Source organism: Hemicordylus capensis, chromosome 1, assembly GCF_027244095.1.
Source record: "Hemicordylus capensis ecotype Gifberg chromosome 1, rHemCap1.1.pri, whole genome shotgun sequence".
NCBI lineage: Eukaryota > Metazoa > Chordata > Lepidosauria > Squamata > Cordylidae > Hemicordylus > Hemicordylus capensis.
The window spans coordinates 186779138-186805224 of NC_069657.1; the positions used below are offsets into that span (position 1 = coordinate 186779138).

The following is a 26087-nucleotide window of genomic DNA, read 5'->3' on the forward strand; positions in this document are numbered from 1 at the left end:
CAATCATTAAGACATAAAAGGGGTGTTGAATTAAAGAACAGAATGCACAGATTTGCAAAAAATATATAGAGGTTTTATCAGTTTGGGGGAGAAAAAACACAAAAACACTATTGAAACCCAAATTAATAAAGATGGTAAACACAGACAGAAATCTTTGAAATGTATTTTTGAATGCAACATCTCTGCATTTCTTCACTGCAGTTAGCCACCAGCAGCCATTGACTTAACTGTAGGGATGCCATGAAGCACTCATAAGCAGTCCAGCTGTTAATCTTCTATGTTCTGCCTTAAATTTGAAAAAAAAAATCATTTTAGGGCCACAAGAGTGAACATCTTAGAATTGGGTGCAACTCACGCCTTAGAATTTTGTTTCAGGCTATGTGCACTTATTTTCCATGTGTTCTTACAACTCCCAGGGGATAGATGTTTTTGTGAAAATGTGAAGATAGGATTCTGGTGTGCAGTATTCCATATTGGTTTAGACTGGCAGACACAGGATGCCTTTGCTAATTGCACTTAGTAATTTTAATTTTCAGAGACTTTATTACTTTAGCATGTTTCCTGTTGAAATAGGAAAATGTATTTTATTTGCACACTTGAAATCCATATACTGTGTGATGTGGAATCCTGAAATTTTTTTTTTATTATTATTTTTTGTAGGCCTGATTTTATTAATTTGAGCGAAATCGCCAGGTTTAGGGCATTCTTCCTGTTTAGCAGCTGAGTGTTGACGGTGTGTTTGTCATTGGCAAAATGTTTGAGACTCCTTTTCTTACCATCTAGCACATATGAGGCTCTTATTTCCTTGGCAGACAAGACAGAAAAAGTCCTTTTCCCTTCAGCAAATTTAAATATTATTTCGTTGAACTAGCCAACATTTGACAGATGACAAGATGCAAGTTTGTTTCTCTTAAGCAAGCAATTAGGCTAGATTGTGACAGTGAGCAAGGAAAGTGAGCAGATCCTTCAGCATGAACTGATAGAATATTTTATGAACATTACATTCAAATATATATCCTTCTACAACTTACAGAGAAATGATGTGCACTTTACCACTGAGCTCTGTTTATTTATGTGCAATGAAGCCTTTTTTTCCAAATACAGTAACACAGGTATGACACCAATATTTTAATAGACAAACACGTTTGGAAAGTATGGTCCAGTACAAATTGAGAATACAGCAGTAAGTGGTATGCATAGGCTCAATTCAGATCATGGTTTGGGAGATCCGAAATAAGCTGCTGATTCATGCATTCCTACTTCTCCCATTAATCCTCCTTTCTCATGCACAGTTTCCCTCTCCATTTCCTGTTTAGTACTACACATGGTTAGTGTGTAGTACTAAATGACACTTGCTGTCATTTTGCTGCTGTCATTTGCCAAACTGGCAAAATACTGTTTTAATAGTTTTAACATTGTATTATTATATTTATACCCCGTCCCCCCCAGTACATTACTGCTCGGGGCAGCTCACAACATTTATAAAACAGTTATAATATAAAATCAGACTAATAAAATTAACCAAATTAAACAAGTTAAAAATCCAAGCTAAAACCACAATCAAAATTAACTTTTATAATTCCAAATTATTCTTAAAGCAAAAAACTAAGAATTTTTAAAACTAATGACTAAAGTACCTACCAGATATGCACAACAAGTGAAACAATAAAAACCCTCTTTTAAAAGATGTGTTTTTAGTTGTTTCTTAAAAACACTGAGAGATGGAGCATGGCAAAGCTCTTGAGGGAGGGCATTCCAAAGCCAAGGGGCCACGATCAAAAAGGCCCTTTCTCCAGTCCCTGCCAATCAGATCTCTGTTGGTGGGACCAGGAGCAGGGCCTGAGATGATGAGCGAAGGGCCCTGGCAGGTTCATATGGGTGAATGTGGTCCAACAGGTACCCCGGCCGCAAGCCATGTAGGGCTTTAAAAGTCAATACCAGCACCTTGAATCTAGCCTGGAAGTGGACTGGTAGCCAGTGAAGCTGACGCAGGATGAGTGTAGTGCTCGTGAAGCAACTTGCACCCACGAGCATGCTTGCGGCAGCATTCTGAACCAGCTGAAGCTTCTGAACCGTCTTGAAGGGCAGCCCCACATAGAGTGCATTGCAGTAGTCCATTCTGGACATTACCAAAGTATGAGTGACTGAGGTCAGGTCCAACTTCTCCGGGTAGGGTCGCAGCTAGCGCACCAACTGTAGCTGATAAAAGGCACTTCTGCACACCACTGCCACCTGTGCCTCCAAGGACAGCATTGGGTCCAGAAGCACCCCAAGCTGCAGACTTTGTCTTTCAGAGGGAATGTGACCCCGTCCAAGACCAGATTTACCTCACTACTTAGATAATCAGTTTTACCAACCCAGAGCACTTCCATCTTATCTAGATTAAGTTTCAGCTTGTTTGCCCCCATACGGTCCAGAACAGCCTCCATACCATGGTTCAGAGCATCCACTGCCTCCTTGGTGTCTGCTGACTTAAAAGATAGTTAGAGCTGGGTGTCATCAGCATACTGATGGCACCGCAGCCCACACCTATGGATGACCTCTCCCAGAGGTTTCATGTAGATGTTAAACAGCATGAGGGATAGAATAGATCCCTGTGGCACCCCATAAGCCAAAGGCCAAGGAGTGGAACAAGCATCCCCCAGCACCACCTTCTGAGTACAACCCCCAAGGTAGGAGCAGAGCCACTGTATAACCGTGCCCCCTAGTCCCAACTCAGAAGGATATCATGGTCAACAGTATCGAAAGCAGCTGAAAAGTCCAGGAGAATCAACAGAGTCACACTCCCTCTGTCTATCTCCCAACGTAGGTCATCCACCAGGGGTGACCAAGGGTGGTCCCTCCTCATATCTAGGTTGGAAGCCAGACTAGAAAGGATCTAATTAATCGGATTCATCCAGGGCAGCCTGGAGCTGAGATGCCACCACGTTCTCCAACACCTTGCCCAAGAAGGGGAGGTTATAAACTGGTCGGAGGTTATTCAGATCATCTGGGTCCAATGAGGGCTTTTTTAGGTGGGGCCTGCCTCCTTCAGCTGAGGGGGCACCACCCCCTGCCTTAGGGAGACATTCACTACCCCCACCACCCATGGACCCAGTCCCTTCCTGGAAGCCTTCACCAACCATTAAGGGCGACAGTCAAGCACGCATGTGGTAGGCCTCAGCCGTCCAAGCAGCCTGTCTACTTCCTCAGGCAACAGAGTCTGAAAACCATCCAATATAACAGGACCAGATGGTGCATTGGCAACATCCAGTTCCAGCACCGCAAAACCTTAGTATCCAAGTCAGAATGGATGCGAGCAATTTTATCTGCAAAATGTACCACAAATTGGTCACAGCAGACTGCCAGTGGTTCTGTTTGATGGTCTTTGGGTTCCTCAACTTGTAGGCCCCGAACGACTTGAAAAAGCTCCACTGGACGACATTGAGCAGACGCAGTGGTGGCGGGAAAGTAGGATTTCTTCATCGCCATCACCGCCATAAAGTAGGCCCTAATATGGGCTCTAGCCTGTGTTCTGTCAGATTCATTCTTGAGTTTTCCTCCAACGATACTTAAGCCATCTACCAGCCTACTTCATTGTCTGCAACTCACCTGTATACCAGGGAGTCGCTTGGGCTCGGCAGGTCAGGAGAGGACACCTAGGTGCAACTGTATCAATCACCCTATCCAACTCCTCATACCAAAGGGAGACCAGGCCATCAACAGGATCGTCCACTCTCCCAGCAGGAAACTCCCCCAGAGCCATCAGGAATCCATTAGGATCCATAAGCCTCCAGGGGCAGACCATCCAAACTGGTCCCCACCTCTGCAGATGTGTTTTGGGTCTACCCTCAGTCCAGTCTTCACTAATGAGTGATCTGCCCATGGTAACGGTATTGAAGCCTCCTGGACTATCCACGGAACACCACTGTCCATCATTGACCCGAAGACTAAGTCAAGTGTATGGCCTGCCATTGGTGTGAGACCAGAAATTAGTTGAGACAGCCGTGGGGTCCTCAGTGCCACATCCGAGACCACCTCAAGCAGCTCAGGCAGGGAGACTGTTAGACAGTGGGATAGGCGGTATACCAACAGAATCCCAACCTTGTCTCATGATCCCATCACTGCATGCAGGTACTCAAACTGGTCAGACTGGCAGACAATGCATCTGGTGATAGGGATGGTCTCTCGATGAACCAGGGCAACCCCACCTCCCTGCCCACCCTGCCTTGGCTGATGCTGCACCCGGAAACCTGATGGGAGAGATTTATTTATTTATTTATATTTTTATTTTATTTATTTTTACATTTTTATACCGCCTTTCGTTAAAAGAAAAGCCCAGTTTACATCTCCCCCCCTCATCCATCCAGATCTGGTAATGCACACCAGGTCCACATGCTCATCCAGGATTACCTCCTGGATGGCTGTGGTGGTTTTAAAACATTGATTTAAATTTTTAAATTGTTGTAATGTTTTAACTTTTGCTGCTGTCATTTATTTTAACTAATGCTTTAACTTTTCTGCTGTCATTAATTTTGTTTTGTTGTAAACTGCCCAGAGACGCAAGTTTGGGGCAGTATTAAAATGTTAAATAAATTTTAAAAAGTATGGCTGGTACTTGCCTTTCAGGTCAGAGTGTGAACCTATGGACTTGAATACTAATAACTGCAGACAGATTCCTCCCCCCCGCCCACCTGCCTTCCTGCCTTCAGCAGCAACTTGTGCCCTGCTCTAAAACTGCTGTTGAAAGTCAGGGCTCCCTCCAGAAAGGTGTTAAGAGAAGTGGGGGTTGTAGTTGTGAGGTATAATTGATGAATCCCCCACCCTTCACATGGGCAGAAGTGCCTTCTGCTTGAGCTAAAGTTCCATTAGATGCAAGACATTGCTTGAAGTGGGTTTCTAATTCTGGTTCGGATGACCAGCCCTAGCTGTACTATGCCAATTCCACTGTCATATAAATAAATTAAGAAATACTGAGGAATATAGTACTTGAGAGGGGATGAGAAAAGGGATGTACATGAGCCTATGACTTATTCACAATCTTGCAGACATAGGGTTTCAAACATTTGTCTGCATTGAGCTATACAGCGGCCATGCAGTTCCTATTACCATTGTACAATCTGAGATATGTTTTGTGCAGATTTACCCCCTCTTTTTTAAACCAAGAGTTTTTAAGTCTCCCTTCTTCAAATTAGGTGAGGGATATAATTCCTATGTTCTTTTTCTTTACAACAATAGTTCTGAAACCTAACCCACCACAAATCCATTATGATTACCATTTGATATCCCACTTACTTGAAAAATAGTCAGATTAATAAACACTGGTTCTGTTGTTAATGAAATGCTATGGACCAGGAAAAAAATGCCTCCTAGTTTGAAAGCCACTTTGTCTCTTGTATTTCAGTTCTGATGGCAGCTTACAGCTGATTTCACATGCTTTAGAATGTAAATGCATGCTGTCTAAAGTATTCTAGTTTGGTTACAGATGGTGTAGAACTCTCTCTCTCTCTCTCTGGACCTTTAAGGTGTCAAGGGCACTGGGACCTGTGTTGGATTACTGTATATGAAGGCTGTAGCGAAACCTAAGATTCATTACACCAGTGGTCCAGCATCTGCCCTGTCTCCCTGTTACCTTTCAAAGTTTTGGCTTTGATTTATAAATTCCTCAGTGGCTTCAACCCTTCATATCATAGAGACTGGCTTTTCCTTTATGTTCCACTATAATCTTAAAGATGATAAATCTGGCAAATGAAAGTTACAGTCAAGAGCACGCTGTTCCTTAAAAGAGAGCCTTTTGATTATGTTTTCCATGTGCCCAAGTTGGAAGAACAATACAGAGAGATGTTGTTGGCTGCCTTCAAGTATTGAACTCAATTTCTATAGATACAAGCCTAAATACTTTTTTAAAGCACTGTAGGAATTTCTGGTTCGGACCGGCATTTTACAGCTGATTTTAGAGTAATGTTAATCAGTTTTTATATAATCTAAACTTGTTTGTTTATATCGCTATTTTTTAATATAAAATGCTTTAAATTAGTATCTTAGGGTAGGAATACAGGTTGAAATAAATATCTAATTATCTTTGCCATTAAATGAGAAGATGCATCTCTTTTCATAGGCGTTCTCTGGAACTTGTCTTCATGTGATGCAGTAAAGATGACAATCATTCGAGATGCTCTGTCAACACTAACAAACACTGTGATAGTTCCTCATTCTGGGTGGAATAATTCTTCCTTTGATGATGATCATAAAATTAAATTCCAGACTTCTCTAGTTCTACGCAACACTACAGGATGCCTGAGGTAAAACTGTGTTTCTAGTACCCATCTTAAATTTCTATTTCTTCTACAGGTGAAACTCGGAAAATTAGAATATCGTGCAAAAGTCCATTAATTTCAGTAATGCAAATTAAAAGGTGAAACTGATATATGAGACAGACGCATTACATGCAAAGCTCACTGTAGGTATGGTGTGTTGTGGATGGTGAGCTGCGTTGGATTTACGCCAGGTGTACTGTTTGGTGTTGAGGCCAAATAGTTCAATCTTGGTCTCATCTGACCATAAGACCTTTTTCCATTTGGCATCAGAATCTTCAAGGTGCCTTCTGGCAAAGCTCAAACGAGCTTTAATGTGGCCTTTCTTGAGAAGTGGCTTTCTCCTTGTGACCCTCCCGAACAAGCCACATTTTTTCCACAACACACCATACCTACAGTGAAGCATGGAGGTGGCAGCATCCTGTTGCGGGGGTGTTTCTCTGCCTCAGGGACTGGGGCTCTCGTTAGGGTAGAAGGAAAAATGGATGGGGCAAAATACCGTCAGATTCTGGAAGAAAACCTGCTACCCTCTGCCAGACAGTTGAGGATGGGCAGAAGATTCACCTTTCAACATGACAACGATCCGAAGCACACAGCAAAATTGACCACACAGTGGCTGAAGGAGAAAAAAGTGAACGTCCTCATGTGGCCCTGTCAGAGCCCAGACCTAAATCCCATAGAAAATCTGTGGGGAGATTTGAAGATAGCAATCCACCAACACCTACCATCCAATGTGACCAAACTTGAACAGTTCTGTATGGAGGAGTGGGCAAATATTGCTCCATCTAGATGTGCAAGGTTGATAGAGAAGTATCTCAACAGACTCAAGGCTGTTATTAAAGCAAAAGGTGGTTCAAGAAAATATTGACATTGGGGGGGTGATCCTTTTTCAATCTCAGTAATTCTTGTTTTTTATTTCTGACACTTTTTCTGGACTGTAATTGTGATGTTTTTCAGTTGGGTGTTATAGGTTGCATTGGATAAGTACAGCTGGTGAAGGGAATTTTCTTTGTGTTTTCATTTCAGGAAGTAAGGGAACCAGAATTTAAGGTCTATCAAAGGGGGTGATTCTTTTCAATACCCACTGTAGTTAGTGTTACTTGAAAAGATTATTATGAAGCACATACGTCATAACTCATGTGATAATACTGGCCAGGTTCTAAAGAGCGACTTTAGGCACACTCAAGGGATTGGGCATAAGAAGCTTGTGCTTTCCATTTCTTGTGTGAAAGAAGCACAAAATGCAATATTATGTCTATTTTCATAATTGTTAGGTTTCTCACTTAGTACAAATGGTTTCAGGTGTCAGTAGTGCCCCAAATCTTTACAAAATCCCTTTAGAAACCTAAATTGTTTAAACATTTTTGTTACCCAGCAAAAACCTTTTTTTCATCATAGTGGTCTGCAGAGTTCATGCTGAGTAATACTACCGCAGTTCTGCTTTTGGGAGACATTTTAACCCCAATTGCATGTTTGCAATTGTTTTGCAAACAACCTGCAATGTCAGGCCTCAGTGGGTGGTCAGACTTAATGGCACCTCTCAGTCAAGGACCTTTAAATGACCTTTTCGGTGCTCACAGACAGATCTTTGCAAAATGTATTATTAAGGATTGCCCTGAGGCTTCTTTACAACCAGTCAGCTCAGTACAAATGCAGAGTGAGCTAATCCAGTGATGGGAATGTATTCCTTTTAATGTATTCCGCCTACATATTTTGGTATGTTTCCCAGACTATGGGAAACATCTGTATCGGACAGCAGTGATATAGGAAGATGCTGAAAGGCATCATCTCAGACTGTGTGGGAGATGGTAATGGTAAACCTCTCGTGTATTCTACCCAAGACAACCACAGGGCTCTGTGGTAGTCAGGAGTCGACACGGACTTTACCTTTACTTTACATATTTTTGTAGAACTAAGAGACTTCTTTGCAAGTCACATTATAAAGGTTAGTTGGATTGCTGGCTGTAGTAGGCTAATTCCAGTTGCTTCTGAATAGCAAACCCAGAAACAGTTCTTGCTGTTTCTGAATAGCAAAATAGGGAAGAAAAATGGCCAGTGTGAAAGAAACCAAACCATATCATGTGCTATGGTTTCAAGTCCTGTAAAATTTGTTGATTTTGTCATAGCTAATTCAGAACTCCATGATTACAAACTGCCCAGAGATGTGAGTTTTGGGCAGTATAAAAAAATGTTAAATTAATAAAATAAATTATCACATTGCTATGTAACTGATATGGATATGTAACTGATATGATTAGGTATGTCAATGGCATAATGTGTTGTAACTGACCCAATGAAATTAAGCTCTTTATTTTAACTTCTCTAAGTGTTCTGTCATGAATAATTAGTCTGGATGTTTCACACTGTGTATTAATCCAAGTGAGGTTTAATCCATAAAAGAAAAAAACAACTATTTGCCCTTTGCAGACAAACTGAAAGTGTTTGGATTTTTAGAAAATGCAAATGTCACTTTCCACTAAATGATGTGAACTATTAAGAGAATACCATCAGTTAGATTTTGCATTATTGTTTAAATTTATATAGGCTCAATTTAGACACCATAGTGTGTCCATTGCTATACCATAATTAAGGAATTGTAATTCTAGCTCAATGTGCTGGCTGCATTGACTAAATATGATTTGCAAACGGATGGCAAAGAGTCAGAAATCATAATTCAGAGTGAGTGTGAATTGTAGTTTGTGCTTACTGTGATGTAATATCAGAATTGACAATCCATATTTACAGTTATTGCTTCCCCCTAGAGGCCACTACACCTAGAGACTGGAGTGCTGAGCAATACAAACACAGAGGAGCATTACTACAGCATGGTTTGATTAAAGTTTTGGAAACTCAAACGATGACTAGGGTTCTAAGCTATGGTTAGTCCAAACCATAGTTAGGTGTGATGACTGAATGGAGCCAGTTTTGTTAGCAATGATCAAGGGAAGTAGCTTTAACAGTGGATAATTATAGAGGAAAGAAATGTTTTGAGTTCCCTATGGATCTCTCTTGGGTCGAGGCCTGCTTCTGCTGAATACAGGCCTGATTCAAGGATTGTTCATGCTTAAACTAGCACAAAATGTGTTCAAGAGAATCCAGCAAAGCAGAATCACCAGTGGATGACTAATATAATCAATAGTTGAAGCTATAGGTTCAGGAGTAGGATCAGAAACAACTTTTTAGCCAGGGTGGAAGCCAGAATCATGAGCCATTACTATGTAAGCAATATGCTCTGTACATTGTCAAAATAAAATATGAAGCTACGTGTCCATGTTTCTGACTATATCTAGATATACAGGGTGCTTATCTCAGGAAAAAAGTTAGGATTAAAATAAATGGGGATTGAATAATATTTGATCAATTATACCTTTAATTACTACTGGATGCATTTAAGGCTATCGAATGTTATACAAAGGCACATTTGGTTGTTTGAGGCTCTTATCTGGCTGGCTGTCGCTCCCCGCTCACTTCCCATCCAAATCACTCTTTAAACACAGGCGGCCTGTGCAGCAGTGGTGCAGTTCCAGCTGTAACCGAGCTGCCGTTAATGGTGTTTAAACAGTAATCCGGCTGGTGATTTGACTAGGGATGGTGTTAGCGAGTGGGGAGCAGCAGCAAACCAGGTAAGACAAGAGCCTTCAACAACCTTTCTCAGCACTCCCCTGCCGCCAGCCTGCTACCCATTCGATGTAGAACTGGTTCACATCTACATCGAATGGTTCGTGAACACTCCTAGACTGGAATGAATTTTACATGTTCATATTTTTTTGGTCAGTGATGTGATTAAATGGTGGATAATATACAGAAACTGGTAATAGATATTACAGGCACGCAAAATGCAGGATCAGAATTCAAAATTTCTTACATTAATTTAAATTTGCAAATAAGATCTGCAATGATGTGATGTAGAGATATTGACTATTTTTTAAGCGAGGGCCACTTTAGCGCAAAAAACTTTCAATGCAAGAGCTGCTTCCCATCATACTGACTTGCACAGTGTTGTGTTTTTCCCTTTAAGAGAAATAAAGCCTTGTAGAACCCCAGCAGCATGGTGCATAACGGAGTGCTGGGAAATGTAGTTTTTTCTCAGGACTTTCCCCATGGAGCTCTGTGGATAAAGCACTAGGAAAGATTACCCTGCCTTCTAAGAGAGGTCTGTTTCCTTTAAAGGAGCCACACTGGCATGGATAACAGTTGCCTCCAATCCAGATAGGCTGTTAGGCAGTGCTCAGAGGCGTAACTATAGGGGGGGCAGGGGGGGCACGTGCCCCGGGCGCCATCTTTTCTGGTCACGTGGGGGGCGCCGCCATGACAATTTTTTTTTTAATTTTTTGTTAATACAAATGTTTCCTGCTCAGTGCAGCAGCGCTGCAGCAGTCAAGGGAGCGCGTCGGCACCCCCTCCCCCATGAGCGGTCCCTTCCGTGCCGCCCACGCCCCCCCATTGCTTTGCTGGGGCCTGGCGGCCAGTCAGTGGCCTGGCTTGGTGGCAGCGGCGGCAGGCGTTTGTGAGGAAAAACCAAAGTATAATGTAGTATGTTGGGGGGGGCACAGGGGGCGCCATTTCAGTGCTTGCCCCGGGCGCCGTTTTCCCTAGTTACGCCTCTGGCAGTGCTGGGGAGCAGTCAGCTGTCGTGGTACATGTTGGCATCAACAATGTTTGGAAATGTAGTCGGGAGGTCCTGGAAGCCAAATTCAGGCTGCTAGGTAGCATATTGAAGTCTAGGGCCCCCAGGATAGCATTCTCTGAAGTGCTACCTGTTCCACATGCAGGGTCAGCGAGGCAGGCGGAGCTGAGAGGGGTCTCAATGCGTGGATGAGGTGCTGGTGCCGGGAGGAGGGGTTTAGAGTTGTTAGGCACTGGGATACATTTGGGGACAAAACGAGCTTGTGCAAAAGGGATGGGCTCCACTTGAACCAAGATGGAACCAGTCTTATGGTGCTTAAAATCAAAAAGGTCACAGAGCAGCTTTTAAAATGACACCTGGACACTGGCAGGAGCTGGGCAGTATCCAGTTTCATAAGGGATACATGCCATGCCAGAAGCCTCCGAACCAAGATGGGTGAGCTGGAGTGTTTGGTTGCTAATGAAAACATAGATATAGTGAGCATAACAGAAACATGGCATAACAGTGAGAAGCACTGGGCGCTGTTATTCCTAGATATCAGCTCTATAGAAAGGGCAGGGAGGGGTGAATTGGGGTTGAGTAGCACTGTATGTTAAAGAAGGGATAGAATTTGACAAGCTAGAAAACCTAGGAAGACCAGAGTCCTCCATAGAAACTCTGTGAGTGACAATACAAGGCCTGACAGGAAATGCGCTACCATCGCCCTCCTGATCAAGTGCTGACACTGACTGGGAGTTGCAGAAGAAAATCAGGAAGGCGTCGAGGAGAGACTGAGCTGTAATAATGGGTGCCTTCAAATTTGTATACCGCCTCAAACTTCCATCTCATGGAAGATTCCACATTTCTAGATACTCTGAATGACGGTGCTTCCAAGAGGAGACACCAAACCGACCCATGCACAACCCTAGTACTCAACTTGCCCCCTTCCTAATCCGTGCCAGTTTGAGCCTACTGGTGCATTACTTTTGAGCCACCTGCCCACAAAACAGTCCCTACTGCTTTTGCCACCCTCCTATCCTTTTCTTGCTTTTCTGTGCCATCACAGCCGATTTCTCTGTCCGGCACCTGTCTTTTTTTACCCCTTTCTCACAAGTGCTTGAATTCCTGTTTTTAGCAGCAGCATTTCCATATGTGCATTGTTGAGATCCTTTCATTCCCACTGCATTGTCTTGTGCTCATCGCTTGCAAACCACCATTTGGCCAGCCTTGATGTGGGAAGTAATAGCAACATGATTTGGACTTCACCAGAAAGTGTCTAGTTTTGCACACTACATTTAAAGAACATGAGCAACTTGGAGAATGTTGCATCCCTCCCACCCCGCTGCCCCTCCCCAAGTTATAGAAGTGGGAGGGGATCATGTTTGTATTTAGTTTCCTTGGCTTTGAGAAGCTCTTAAGACCTCCAAGAGTCTTTCTGGCAGCAACCATTCGATGTGGTCTGGACAGCTCCCAGATTAGACCGCACATTACAGTTGGAATGGCAGCAGGCAGCAACAAGTAGTTATGCAGGGCTACATGAAGCGTGTGGACCATTTTTTGCCAACCACATCTCTGGCTAAGAATTTGCAGAGCAACACGAATTGACCAGGAATTGAAAAAGGAAGTGCATTTGAGTCTTTTCTGTTTTTCTTTAACTCGGAGTTATTTTTTAGTTACTGAGCAGTCTGGAGAAAATTAATTGAGGACTTAAGTTAAGGTGCCATGTTTAACTCTATTGTTTATACACAAAGGTATATGCTTGATCTAGACTGAAAATTGACCATGGATTTCTCTGTATTTGGTTTAAAAAAATTGAAATTGTTCTGATCTGTCCTCTCAACATTTTATCCCTTGGGCAGAAGGAGATACTATAACAAAGGGCATTCTGCTGGAAGTGTGTTTCAATGGCTCCCCTGCAACTTTTTTTTTTTTAAGTGTTCTGGAATACACTGTAACTCAGCCACATATTTGTACATGTATTATAATTTATTTAAGCAGTTTTCCTCTTGCAGATGATTGGCTGTACATATGCATGTCTGTGATAAGTATACCAGTCCACAGTATCTTTATTAATATGCATTGTTATTCCTGTTCTATTTTATGCCTTAGGAATCTAAGCTCTGCAGGAGAAGAGGCACGGAAACAGATGAGATCTTGTGAAGGGCTTGTTGATTCATTGTTATATGTGATCCACACGTGTGTGAACACTTCTGATTATGACAGCAAGGTGTGCAAATGTTTTAACTACAAATTTAGGAGAAGAGAGTGGTACCAGGAGAGTTTAGTTTTGACTGTAATTCATTTCACTCTTCCAGTCACATGGTTCTTATATTTTGAGGTGTTACTGAAGGTTGAAATGGCAATTTATCACCATTTTTCTTTTAATTATAGACATAAACATTGGAACTGCACTAGACTTTCTAGTTTCTACTCATCCCTCCTCCCCGTTTCTTACTTCTAAAGGATCTGCCTTTAAATTTTTATTTTGCCTTGCCTATTCTTAAGTAGGCTCAATTGCTGACTTGGGGAGATTTCACTGTGTTCAAGTTTGAGAACCTCTACATTAGACTAAACAGTTGCTATTAGAGTTATCAGGATTAAAATTTAGGTGATTTGATTCCCCAAATGCACACTTCCCTTGAAAAGAAAAACTATTCATCTTCTCATTTTATATCCCAAATCACTAATGTATTTGGGTGCCTTAGTGTTGAATCTCTTCTGTTTTGCCCACAGACAGTGGAAAACTGTGTGTGCACACTGAGGAACCTGTCCTACCGTCTAGAGCTTGAGGTGCCTCAGGCCCGCCTGCTGGGTATAAACGACTTGGATGACTTTTTGGGGAAGGAATCACCTAGCAAAGATTCAGAGCCAAGCTGTTGGGGGAAAAAGAAGAAGAAAAAGAAAAAAACTTCACAAGAAGATCAGGTTTGTTTTATTCTGTCCACCCCCTTTTGCTTATTTGTTATGGAAACATAGCAAGATTCCCCCTCCCATTATTTTTTAAATGGCATGCTTGAAGAAATAAATGCCTACTTCTGATAATATAGAGCAGCAGAATGTTTAAAAAAAATACTTTTGCTAAAACATTTGAGCTTATATGTAATAAGTGCATATCTTTCACAGTGGGATGGTGTTGGCCCAATACCAGGATTGTCAAAGTCTCCTAAAGGTGTGGAAATGCTGTGGCACCCTTCCGTAGTGAAACCTTATCTGACTCTTTTAGCTGAAAGCTCCAACCCTGCTACTTTAGAAGGTTCTGCAGGATCTCTTCAGAATCTTTCCGCAGGCAACTGGAAGGTATTGTATGAAACTTGAGACTCTTGATATTTCATCCTGTCTGTTTTTGCAACATCAGTGCTGTAATGGAGAACCAGTTGTGATGTGACATTTGAGATCCATCATTTTGCATGCAGCTTCTAGTGGATGATCTTGCAAACCACATTTATTCAGCAAACATGCCTCGGATCACACATTCTTCAATTAGCTATTTGTAAGGCTCACTTATTCAGGCAAAAACATAATTCACATAAACAGACCCTTGGCAATGGGTCAGCACATATGCCCAAACGTTAACAGGTCCTAACTCTTTACATATCTTGACACATCACTAATATGATAGAATCAGTGGGCATCATCCAGACTATCACTGTCCTCATGTTAGAAAGTTTTGCAATTGTTGCTCCCAGTGCCACTCTCTTTCCTCTGCTGTCTTCAATGCCCCCAGAAAATACATCCTTGAGGGTTGGGGACCTTCAGGGATATACATAGAGAAAATTAGGAGAGCGACAAAAATAATTGCACAAACAAAATGTTCCATATCAAGGACAGTGTTAGTCTGGGTGTTATCTAGTTCTTTTTACTATTACGCCTACAGTGAATATCTGGTCGTTTTGTCCTCCTGTGAAATCTGGCAAGTACAGGTGCAAAGCTGTGCCTGGGCCTTCCACACTGGTTATGGCATGTGCAAGAAGGTTGGGACATATTCTTCGGCAACTTCTGACCTCAGTTGCCAGAAGCCTTGCAGGGAGGAGGAGGCTCTAACATCTGCTTCCCAGAGACAGCTGCTGCCCAGTGGTGAGAGCCTCTGTGGTTGCTGTTTGCTGTTGTCAGCTTGCCAGCCTGTGTGTCCCCTAACATGTGGGGCTGCGGCTGCTACCCTTTGGGTGAGTCTGTGCGGGATCGGGGCCAGAGGGAGTGAGTCAGCAGTTCTTGAGGATCAGGTGCCCAGATTAGCCATCTTTCTGGGCTTATAAAAGGGCTGCTGCCCTCTGGCTGTCCTGCCAACTCTTTGACCTTGGGGAGCAGTGCCAACCTCCCACAGACCCTCGGCCCTCCAGATGTTGCTGAACTACAACTCCCAGCATCCCTAGCCATAATTTATTGTGGCTGGGTATGCTGGGAGTTGTAGTTCAGCAACATCTGGAGGGCTGCAGGTTGGGGAAGCCTGGTGTAGACAGTACTGAACTAGATAGACCAATGGTCTGACTCAGTATAAGGCAACTTCCTATGTGAGACAATGAGAATATATTGTGGTTTTGTGTAGGTGGTATCCTTGAGATCCAGAGCCTACTTGTCTTCAGCACTGTATATTTGCTGTTGTGATTGAGATGGATAGGTGGATTATTTTGATCTCTGCTCCCTCTTATTCATGCATCAGTTCATTTTACAGTGGCCAGTAGCGGAAAGTGGAATGTTATGGAGAGCAGCATTATAATTCTGTCACTGTTAAGAACACTGAGGTTTTCTGACCAATATATACCCATAAAAGTGGGGTGAGGGGGGAGGATTTATTACTATCAGTTTATTATACTTAGTGGTTTGACTCAGAGATTCTTCAAAGGTTCACAATCCAGCATTTTCACAGAATCAAGAGAAGGGAGGTTGCATTTAATTAAATTAACTGAGACACATATAGGTTTATCAGCAGAAAAAAGAGATAAATTGTTCCTCGTAGATAGGCATTATCACTATAAACTGTTTCAGATCTGCACAGCAGGTATATTACAAAACCACCACATTGCATTCTTTTACTCACTTTAATTTATAACCAGAGAAATAAGAAAGAATTCTTTTTTAAAACTAAAAGTATTTAAAAATAAGTGACATCTTGTTTTAGAAGCTTCAGCAGTTGCCTTTTTTGAAAAAGCCAATGTTTTGTTGTTTCATTAAAATTTATTGCATGTTTAATAGTTATTAAAGCCATCATTACATCACTTTGTAGATTTCATCTAATCTCCTAATTCATTTTATTATTCTGTTGCCCATAATGAAAAGCCTTAAAACGTCAGGTTGGTGCCAAACCCACATTTAAGTTAATGGAAGCTGGGTACGTAGCTCAATGCTACAAACCATTTATGGTTTGAACTACTCCCTTTAAAAAATTAAAATTAATAGATAGATGATGAAAGATCATATTATCTTTTGGGGGGGAAACATAAGAACAGCCCCATTGAGAAGCCCAGAGGCAAGAGTTGAGGATATGCCCTCTCTCCTCCTGTTGCTCCCCTGCAACTGGTATTTAGAGGCATCTAACCTAAGGCTGAAGACAGTCTATAGCCACTGAGATACCTGTACTCTATGAATTTGTCGAAGCCCCTTCTAAAGCCATCCAAAATAGTGGCCATCTTCCTCCTGTGGCAGAGAATTCTATAAATTAATTGTGTGCTGTATGAAAAAGTACTTTCTTTTGTAGGTCCTAAATTTCCTGGCCATCAGTTTGTTCTAGTGTTGTGAGAAAGGGAGAAAAAATTATCTCTCCACTGTCTACTCCATGCATCATTTTATTCACCTTGATCATGTCTCCCCTTAGTTGCCTCTTCTCCAAACTAAAGAGCCCCAGATGCTATAGCCTTGCCTCATAAGGAAGGTGCTCCAGGCCCCTGATCATCTTGGTTGTTGTCCTCTGCACCATTTCCAGTTCTACAATATCCTTCTTAAGATACGGTGACCAGAACTGTACACAGTACTCCAAATGCGGCCACACCATAAACTTCTATAAAGGCATTATAATATTTGCAGTTTTATTTCCAATCCCCTTCGTAACAATCCCTAGCATGGAATTTGCCTTTTTCACCGCTGCTGTGCACTGACTTGAAACTTTCAATGAGCTGTCCACCACAACCCCAAGATCTCTCGCCCAGTCAGTCACTGACAGCTCAGACCCCATCAGTGTATATGTTAGTAAGTTGGAGATTTTTGTCCTAATATGCATCACTTTACATTTGCTTACATTGAACCACATTTGCTATTTTGTTGCCCATCCACCCAGCTGGAGAGATCCTTATGGAGCTCCTCACAATCTCTTTTGGATTTCACTACCCTAAATAGTTTAGTAGCATCTGCTAATTTGACCACTTTGCTGCTTACCCTAACTTCTGGATAATTTATGAGCAAGTTAAAGAGCACTGGTGTCAGTACCGGTCCCTGGGGGACCCCTCTTCTTATTTCCCTCCATTGTGAAGACTGTTGATTAATTCCTACCCTCTGTTTCCTGTCCTTCAACTAGTTACAAAGTCACACATGAACCTGTCCCCTTATCCTATGACTGCTAAGTTTACTCAAGAACCTTTGGTGGGGCACTTTTGTCAAAATCTTTTTGGAAATCTAAGTATGCTATGTATACTGGATCACCTTTATCTACATGCCAGTTGACACTCTTAAAGAACTCCAAAAGGTTAGTGAGGCAAGACTTGCCCTTGCAGAAGCCGTACTGGTTCTCCTTCAGCAAGGCCTGTTCTTCTATATGTTTAACAGTTTTGTCCTCAAGTAGTATTCATTCCGTCAATTTACCTGGCACAGAAGTTAAACTAAGTGACCTGTAGTTTCCCGGATCCCCCTGGATCCCTTTTTAAAAATCAGTTACGTTAGCTACTTTCCAGATTGCAGGGACAAGTTACATATTAGGAGCTCAGCAATTTCACATTTGGGTTCTTCCAGGACACTTGGGTGGATGCCATCTGGCCCTAGCGATTTGTTAATTTTTAGGTGTTTTTAGGACAGTTTAGAACATCTCTTGTCACCTCAGATTGGCCCAGCTCTTCAGCTTACAGGCCTAGAACACAGGAAGCTGCCTTCTACGACTAAGTCAGACCCATTGGTCCATCTAGCTCAGTATTGTCCACATAGACAGGCAGCAGCTTCTCCAAGATTGCAGGCAGGAGTCTCTCTCAGCCCTATCTAGAGATGCCAGGGAGGTAACTTGGAACCTTCTGCATGCAATCAGGCAGATGCTCTTCCCAGAGTGTCCCCATCCCCTAAGGGGAATATCTTACAGTGCTCACATATGTTGTCTCCCACTCAAATGCAAACCAGGGTGGGCACTGGTTAGCAAAGGAGACAATGTATGCTTGCTGCCAGAACTCCAGCTCTCTTGAAAAGATCAGTTCTGCAGAGGGTATATGGTCAGTATCCCCTGCCATGAAGACAGATGTAAAGAACGCATTCAGCTTCTCTGCAGTCTCCTTATCCTCCTTAATAATCCCTTTCACACCCTCATCATCTAAGAGTCCAACCGCCTCCCTGGCAGGTTTTCTGCTTCTGATATATTTAAATAAATTTTTGTTACTCCCCTTGACACTTCTTGCTGTATACTATTCAAACTCTCTTTTCACATCCCTTAATGACACATTGCATTTCTTTTGCCAGGGTTTATGTTCCTTTCTGTTCTCTTCATTTGGGCAGGACTTCCACTTTCCGAAGCAAGTCTTTTTCCCTTTTATAGCTTCCATGACTCTACTTGTTAGCCGTACTTGCGTCGACCTGAACTTGGTGGTACCTTTCCTTCTTCTTGGTATACATTCCAACTGAACTTCTATTGTTGTGGTTTTAAATACGTTCCATGCTTTCTGGAGTGAATTGACCCTCCTGACTTTCCCTTTCAGTTTCCTTTTTACCAGTCCTCTCATTTTTGAGAAGTTTCCTCTTTTGAAGTCCAGCGCATCTGTATTGGACTTCCTTGGCATCAACACAGTCATTTAGCATGTCTAGAAATTTGTCCTCTCTGAATACTCACATGTGAATTTACCCAGTCTATGTGCAGGTAATTGAAGTCACCCATTATTACAGCTCTGTCTCCCTTGACACCTCTCTGATCCAGTTCCAGGTCACTCTCAGTGTTTGGATCTAGAGGGCAATAGCACGTCCCTAGTAAAAAATTTCCTTTAAGTCCTCATATTGTCACCCATGTTTCTCCTAGGTTTTCCAGTTTGTTGGATTCTATCCCTTCTTTAACATACAGTGCTACTCCACCCCCATTCCTCCCCTTCCTGGCCTTTCTATAGAGTTTGTATCCAGAATAACCATGTTCCACTTGCTCTCACCGTTCCACCAGGTTTCTGTTATGCCCACATTAACAACCAAGCACTCCAGCTTGCCCATCCCGGCTTGGAGGCTTCTGGAATTGGCATATAAGCACCTATACATTGAATATCTTACCTGGTGTGAAGCTAAGTGACTCTTTCTTATGGCCATTTAATCTCTTTGACCAGCTAGAATATCCTTCTGTCCTTATCGTAATTTGACCTTTTTGGCCAGCTGTCATGTGCTTCTGTCTGCTCTAGTCTTGTTTCTACTCTGGTTTTCGTAATCACTCATTACTAGGAGGTCCCCAGCCCCGGAGGCATATATAGGTGCATCACCCAAGGGAGAGGCCTCTTCTAAGGGAGCATTTCCCTCTTCCTTAGATTGATGTCTTCCTTCCCTGAGACCTTTTTTCTCCATGACAGCAGAGGAGCTATCATCCAGGGAGTGGGATGCCTCTATCACATTCCTTGAGCGTCTCATCCACATACCTCTCTGCCTCCCTGAGCTTCTCCAGGTCAGCCACCTTGGCTCCGAGGGAGCAAACATCTTCCCTGAGAGCCAGGTGCTCTTTGCACCTATGACTTCTGCCCCTCAAGTAGATCATCATATGTGCAATATACTGATAAGCACCCCCTCCCTTGCTGGCATTCTAGCTCCATAACTAGTTTTATTGGCTGCTTAGAATGTATAGAGCCTGTTTACTTGAAAGCTAAATCTTAGCTGTAGTTGTCAGCTAATTAAAGGTTTTAAGCTCCATTTTCCAAGAAAAATTACAAAAGTGGGGTAGTACTCACCTTCTCCTCATGCTGGATGTCTCCTTTGTGGGGACTTTTCTGTGCCTCCCCACACACTTCTCCGCTAAACTCCAAACAAATCTCCTTCAATGGTCTGAGGTTTGACAAGAAGACAAGCTGCTTCCTAACTGAGCTTCATCAGGAATGTGGCCCCTCTAACAAGCTGTGTGACTCACCTGCAGCTAATCCCCACCCATTGTCTCTTGAGGCACAACTGAAACTGATACTGTCCTGCCTAAAGCAAGCCCCTAACTAGCCAGAAATCAGACCCTACGAAAGACCAGCCCTACCAAATTCTCCTTGTACTTTCCCCTTGCTTTCTTGTTGATTTATTTATTTGCTTGCTTGTTTGTTTGTTTGTTTGCTTGCTTGCTTCTTCAGGCAGCAAATCAAAAATGTCTCCCTCCCTGGAGTGAGCTTGTCTTCTCAAGAGCTGCTTCCAACACACACATACACACAGAGCAAGTTTGTAAGTAATTTTGTATTTTGTGTCATAGTTTGCAGCCTATATTCGAGCTGCCGTCAGAAAAGAGAAAGGGCTCCCAATTCTTGTGGAACTGCTAAGAATGGACAATGACAGAGTTGTTTCTTCTGTGGCAACTGCTTTGAGAAATATGGCATTAGATGTTCGCAACAAGGAGCTTATTGGTAAGTACTTTGGTAAACTCCACTATGCAAGTTGTCCACCTGAAGAAAAATTGTAGGTATTTTTCTATTATTTTTGTACATCTGTAGACAGTCTCAGTCTATAACAGCAAGCAGTCACTGGAAAGCAAACTGTTTCAGAGGGGAGTTTATGTTTGCAAAGCTTGATCAAAAATGAAATTCTTCATCCTTGATGTAAGGTCATAACCTTCTCAAGATCCATTATGTTGATGATGGGTTTGACAGCATAAAATATATTTTTCCCTTTTACATAAGAACAGCCCTGCCGGATCAGGCCCAAGGCCCATCTAGTCCAGCATCCAGTTTCACACAGTGACTCACCAGGTGCCACTGGGAGACTACAGGCAGGAGTTGAGGGCATGCCCTCTCTCCTGCTGTCACTCCCCTGCAATTGGTATTCAGAGGCATCCTACCTCTGAGGCTGGAGGTAGCCTATAGCCCCCCGACTAGTAGCCATTGATAGTCCTCTCCTCCATGAAGTTATCCAGATCCCTCTTAAAGCCATCCAGGTTGTTGGCTGTCACCACATCTTGTGGCAGAGAATTCCACAAGTTGATTATGCATTGTGTGAAGAAGTACTTCCGTTTGTTAGTCCTTAATTTCCTGGCAGTCAGTTTCATGGGATGACCCCTGGTTCTAGTGTTACGTGAGAGGAAGAAAAATTTCTCTCTGTCCACTTTCTCCATGCCATGCATGATTTTATAGACCTCTATCATGTCTCCCAACAATCATCTTTTTTCTAAACTAAAAAGCCCCAGGTGTTGTAGTCTTGCCTCATAATTCAGCAGAGATTTTAAATCTGTTTTTAAACTGTTTTAGTCTTCTACCTTAATACATATTTCTGTCCAAATGTAGGTATGTATATGGAGGTGTGTTTATATAGCTGACATGGTCAATTTTCTACAGATGATTAGTTCTTAGTCCCCATTTCCTCTGTCTGGATTTTCTGTTGTAAGAAGAGTGATGGGCATAGCCCTAGACCACTGATTTTAAAACTTGGAAGTCCTAGGGCTCCTTTGGAGGTCATCAGGGGTTCCTCATTGAGAAGATCCATAATGTCACAGGTACCCTGAAATACCACTTGCCCTCCACTACTCTACTTCTCTTGAAGTATAGAGCTGCAGGAGAAGCGAATGTGTTCTTGGTTACATTCTCAGGACCAAACAACACGTGATCAGAACTCCCAACTTTTTAGAACTTTAAAACAGGTGCAGGGGTGGTGATGGTAAAACTGGATCTGAACAGTGGTGCTGGGAGAGCAGGAAGATCAACCTTTCCCCCTGGCAGTATGGTCCTGGCAGTAGCACTCATACTTCGCAATGTCACTGTGAGAGTAAAAGCCTCAGAGTAAGGGCAGGAACAGAAAGCAATGTCTTAATTCTCTGCAATAGCAATAGCACTTACATTTATATACCGCTTTATAGCTGAAGCTCTCTAAGCGGTTTACAATGATTTAGCATATTGCCCCCAACATTCTGGGTACTCATTTTGCCGACCTCGGAAGGATGGAAGGCTGAGTCAACCTTGAGCCCCTGGTCAGGATCGAACTTGTAACCTTCTGGCACCTTAATTCTCTGGCATCTTCTGGATAGGAAGGAGCTGTCCAGAACTACTGTACTATCATAAATGTACTGGAAATAAAATACATAGATTATTACAAACAGATCTGCTGCTTTTTTCTTTCTGTGGGGAAATTTAGAGGAGGGAAACAATGTGGGAGGAAACGGTTAGGTTTATGAAGAAGAAAGCTTACTCTTATGACCATAACTTCTTCCCCATATTGCTCTTCATACCTAGATCTGCCTCCTTGACCATCTCTGCAGTGTTACCTTCCTCTTTCTTCAAATCCCACCTAAAAACTCACCTTTTCCATGAAGTTCTTGGCACAACCGTCCTCATTCCCTCCGAAATGAAACAGAAGTACACCAACTGAACTAAAGGCATTTTCTTCCCCACTTGATCTTGCTTCCATCTTCTTTCCCTCCCTCTGTTGCATTATCTGGTCTGAATTTGAGATTGTAACCTCTACAGGGCAGGAATCCTTTTTGTCTTTACACATACATGCACAATGATCGTACTTCCTATAAAATCATAATAATATAAATACAGGAAATATTTTTATTCATTATTAAACAGAAGAGATAAGACGCGTACTCAGAGTTGAGTACATCCCATATCCCAGCACTTTTTAAGAACAGAGAGAGGGACTGACGTGTTTGAGTCTATTGCACTGATGGTCTGGGACCTAGCAACTTCTAGGCCCATTTGACTTCTAGGCCCCTAGCACATTTGAACCTGCCAGAGCCTTGTGGCAGCTTCAGAAACATTTCTCTGGAGCCCATCTTTTAAATGAGATCCATTTGGCGGATACCAGAGATGGCGGCAGCAGCTCGGCTTTGGAGTGTTCTCCCCAGAGATATTTGACCGGCTCCCTCTCTGTCTGTTTTAAAATGGAAACTCAAAACATATTTGTCCTACAAGGCCTTCTAGTCTTGATGGTTTTATCAGCCAATGTGCTTTAGTCTCTTCAGTTCTTTTTAGTATAGTTTTAATGTAGTATTCTATATTTTACAATACTGCATTGTTTTTTGTTTTGTGGTTTTGATACTGTTTTGGTAGGTGCCTTGTGCCGCATTGTGGAAGAGGTTGTATAGGCATCCATTTTTTAAAAAAAAATATTATACATTCAGATATGTTTGTCTAAAAGGTGAATGGCCCCAGCCTCAAGTTTCAACATCGCATTTTCCAAAGGAAGCTTCCCTGCTTGTATGTTGCTGCACACGTGTATCATGCCTGCATTTACATTAAAATAAATTGGATAAAATAAAATAGATACTTCCTGCATACAAATTAAAAATAAATCAACATATAAACAATTGAGTTTGCCATGAAGTAGGGTTTTTTCATCCCCTAATTATAGTTCAGAATTTGCAGGTATGTTATACAAGCACAGAATTAATCTCTTTTCTTTTTCATAAAATCTACCTGCTAGATACCTACATATAGAAGTATGTATCTTTAGTTTTTATTTTACAAAGAAGTCATCAATTGATGATTTATTTCTACAGCTCAGATCAAAACATTTTCCTTTATTTACTGTGCGCTTTATTTCTCTTTGTTTTGTAAGTAATTGAAATCTAAAAGAATCTCGGATAGGATTCTTTGTGGGCAAAACCATGAAATGACCAACTTATCTGTCTAAAGCTTGCCTTATTCAACTCGTCTTAAAAGAAATCACTTCACTGAGCATCAGCCCCACAATCTGGGGAATTGTTTTTTCTCTCCTATTCAATTCTACTTCCTATGCATATTTACTATGTCCATATTCAGTGGACCTAAGGATAGGTTCTGTCATTTATCCCATTTTGCTGTTCCAAATTCAGCATTAAGGGAGAACTAGAGAATACCCTGGTGAAATATCTGTTTATTTTTGTCAACCATAGACTGCCTGAAACTTATGCAATTAATTTTATTGTGTCTGTCTTGCAATAAAATAGTTCAGCTATAACAAGCTTACCTCAAATAAGTATACAGATTTGTGTGTGTCTGCGTATTTTGGCATGTTGCCATAATAATTTTTAATCACTTTCCCCCTAATCCAGCAAGAGAATGCAATACATTTTTATATGAAAAATGGCACTAGAATATCTGTTTCCACTGTGCAAACTGCAGGGATTGGTTTATTTTTTTCCTCCCCTCATTAACGGATTTAAACCCTACCTACCTCCTTTCTGTTCCCCCCCGCCCACCATGGTTGCTCTTGGAACTGTGTACCTCCTCAGAGTGTAGGTCTACACAGTGTACACAGTGTTAAAGAATATGTGCCATGTATACAATGCCTTCCAGTCTCCTCTTTATGTGCATTTGTTGATGGACAAAAAATTTTAAGTCACCTAAGACCAAAATCTTGCAAGGCAATTTATAGCTTTATTTTCCTGTGTGGTTTTTGTTTTTCAGGTAAATATGCTATGCGAGACCTGGTGAATCGCCTTCCAGGAGGCAATGGACCAAACATTCTTTCTGATGAAACTGTGGCAGCAATCTGCTGTGCTTTGCATGAGGTTACCAGTAAAAACATGGAAAATGCCAAAGCTTTGGCTGACACAGGAGGAATCGAAAAACTGGTGAACATTACAAAAGGAAGGGGTGACAGGCAAGTGGAACTCTAAAAACTTCTGAAGTATTTTTTCCCCATTTCTGATTATGACGACACATAAATTTAGTTGTTGGCACATAGGAAGAGAGCTTGGCATCTATCCTGTTAATCCACAGTGCCTGCCAATTTCTTCATTGTGTAGCATTTGTTGATGAAGAAAATTTTACAAACCACCCAAGAAACAAATCTCGCAAATTTCCATGACTAAGGGTTTTTCTTTGGTTTGGTTTAGCTTTAATATTTCAGCACCTCCAATTTAAAATCTACGTCTCTGGGGTTAAAAATAAAACAATCCCTGCTTGATTTTTTAAAAGGTTGTTGTATAGTATAAAGTATTAAGGGGGTAACTGACATCCTGATGAACAGTGTTTACATTGTCTGACCAAAGTCTTCTGCAGTCAAAAAGACAAAGGCTTTTGTAAAAAGCTGTGTGACCTTCAGGGAGGTGTTTCAGCTGTCAAAAAGTGCTTCTGGAGCAAGAAGAGCAAAGTGAAAATCACTGTGTTCTTGTGCAGTAACAATTGTTCTTCAAAAGCATGGAGGAGAGCTTCATGTGTGCTTTTGTTAGTCATGATTTCGGTTAATGTCTGCAGAAGACTTTGGTGTGCAGAAAGAAAAGGGACAGTGGGTGGCCATACAAGACTATGATCCTGTCTCCTAAATCCATGATCCCTTTCTTCATCACAGCAGTTATCTCACAAACACAACGGTCCCAATGCAGAGACATCCTTGTGCACAGGGACACCTGCCCACCACCACTTTCACTCCCCTGATAATCAGCACAGCAGTGTTAGTTATGACAATATTTACTCCTTACTTACAGAATTTCTTTTCAAGTATATTGGTTCTCAAATTAGTTCACAATCATCATCATCATCATCATCTGGTGTTATTATTAGATCTTGCAAAAATGTAACCAACAAATGCAAGATCTAATAATAACACCAGAATCAATAAGTGAAAGAGCAAAGAAAATTAAAATTGGACTGCGCCAGGCTACGATGAATTGCATGGCTTTTGGCTTAAACACCTAACAAGCTTTCATAAACAACTATAAAAACAGTTCAATCACATTTTGCAAGGAGGTGATATTGAACAATGGCTAACAACTGGGAAAACTCATCTCATCATGAAAGACCCAGCAAAAGGTGCAATTCCAAGTAATTATAGACCGATCACCTGCCTGCCAACCATGTTCAAATTATTAACTGGAATAATATCAGATGAAGTGATGCAACACTTATTAACGAACAAACAGCTTCCAGTTGAAC

At 41.9% G+C, this 26087-nt stretch overlaps 1 protein-coding gene across 12 annotated transcripts in view; it reads left to right on the forward strand.

Annotated features, from left to right (window-relative positions):
- The window catches only part of PKP4 (plakophilin 4), a 195082-nt gene that overhangs the window by 154247 nt on the left and 14748 nt on the right, over positions 1-26087 (forward strand). For all 12 annotated transcript variants that reach the window (XM_053259922.1, XM_053259940.1, XM_053259989.1 and 9 more), the window contains 6 exons: positions 6098-6281; positions 13009-13126; positions 13633-13824; positions 14023-14196; positions 20492-20642; positions 24618-24813. In XM_053259922.1, the coding sequence (XP_053115897.1) occupies positions 6098-6281; positions 13009-13126; positions 13633-13824; positions 14023-14196; positions 20492-20642; positions 24618-24813 (1015 nt within the window). The remainder of the gene's footprint in view (positions 1-6097; positions 6282-13008; positions 13127-13632; positions 13825-14022; positions 14197-20491; positions 20643-24617; positions 24814-26087) is intronic.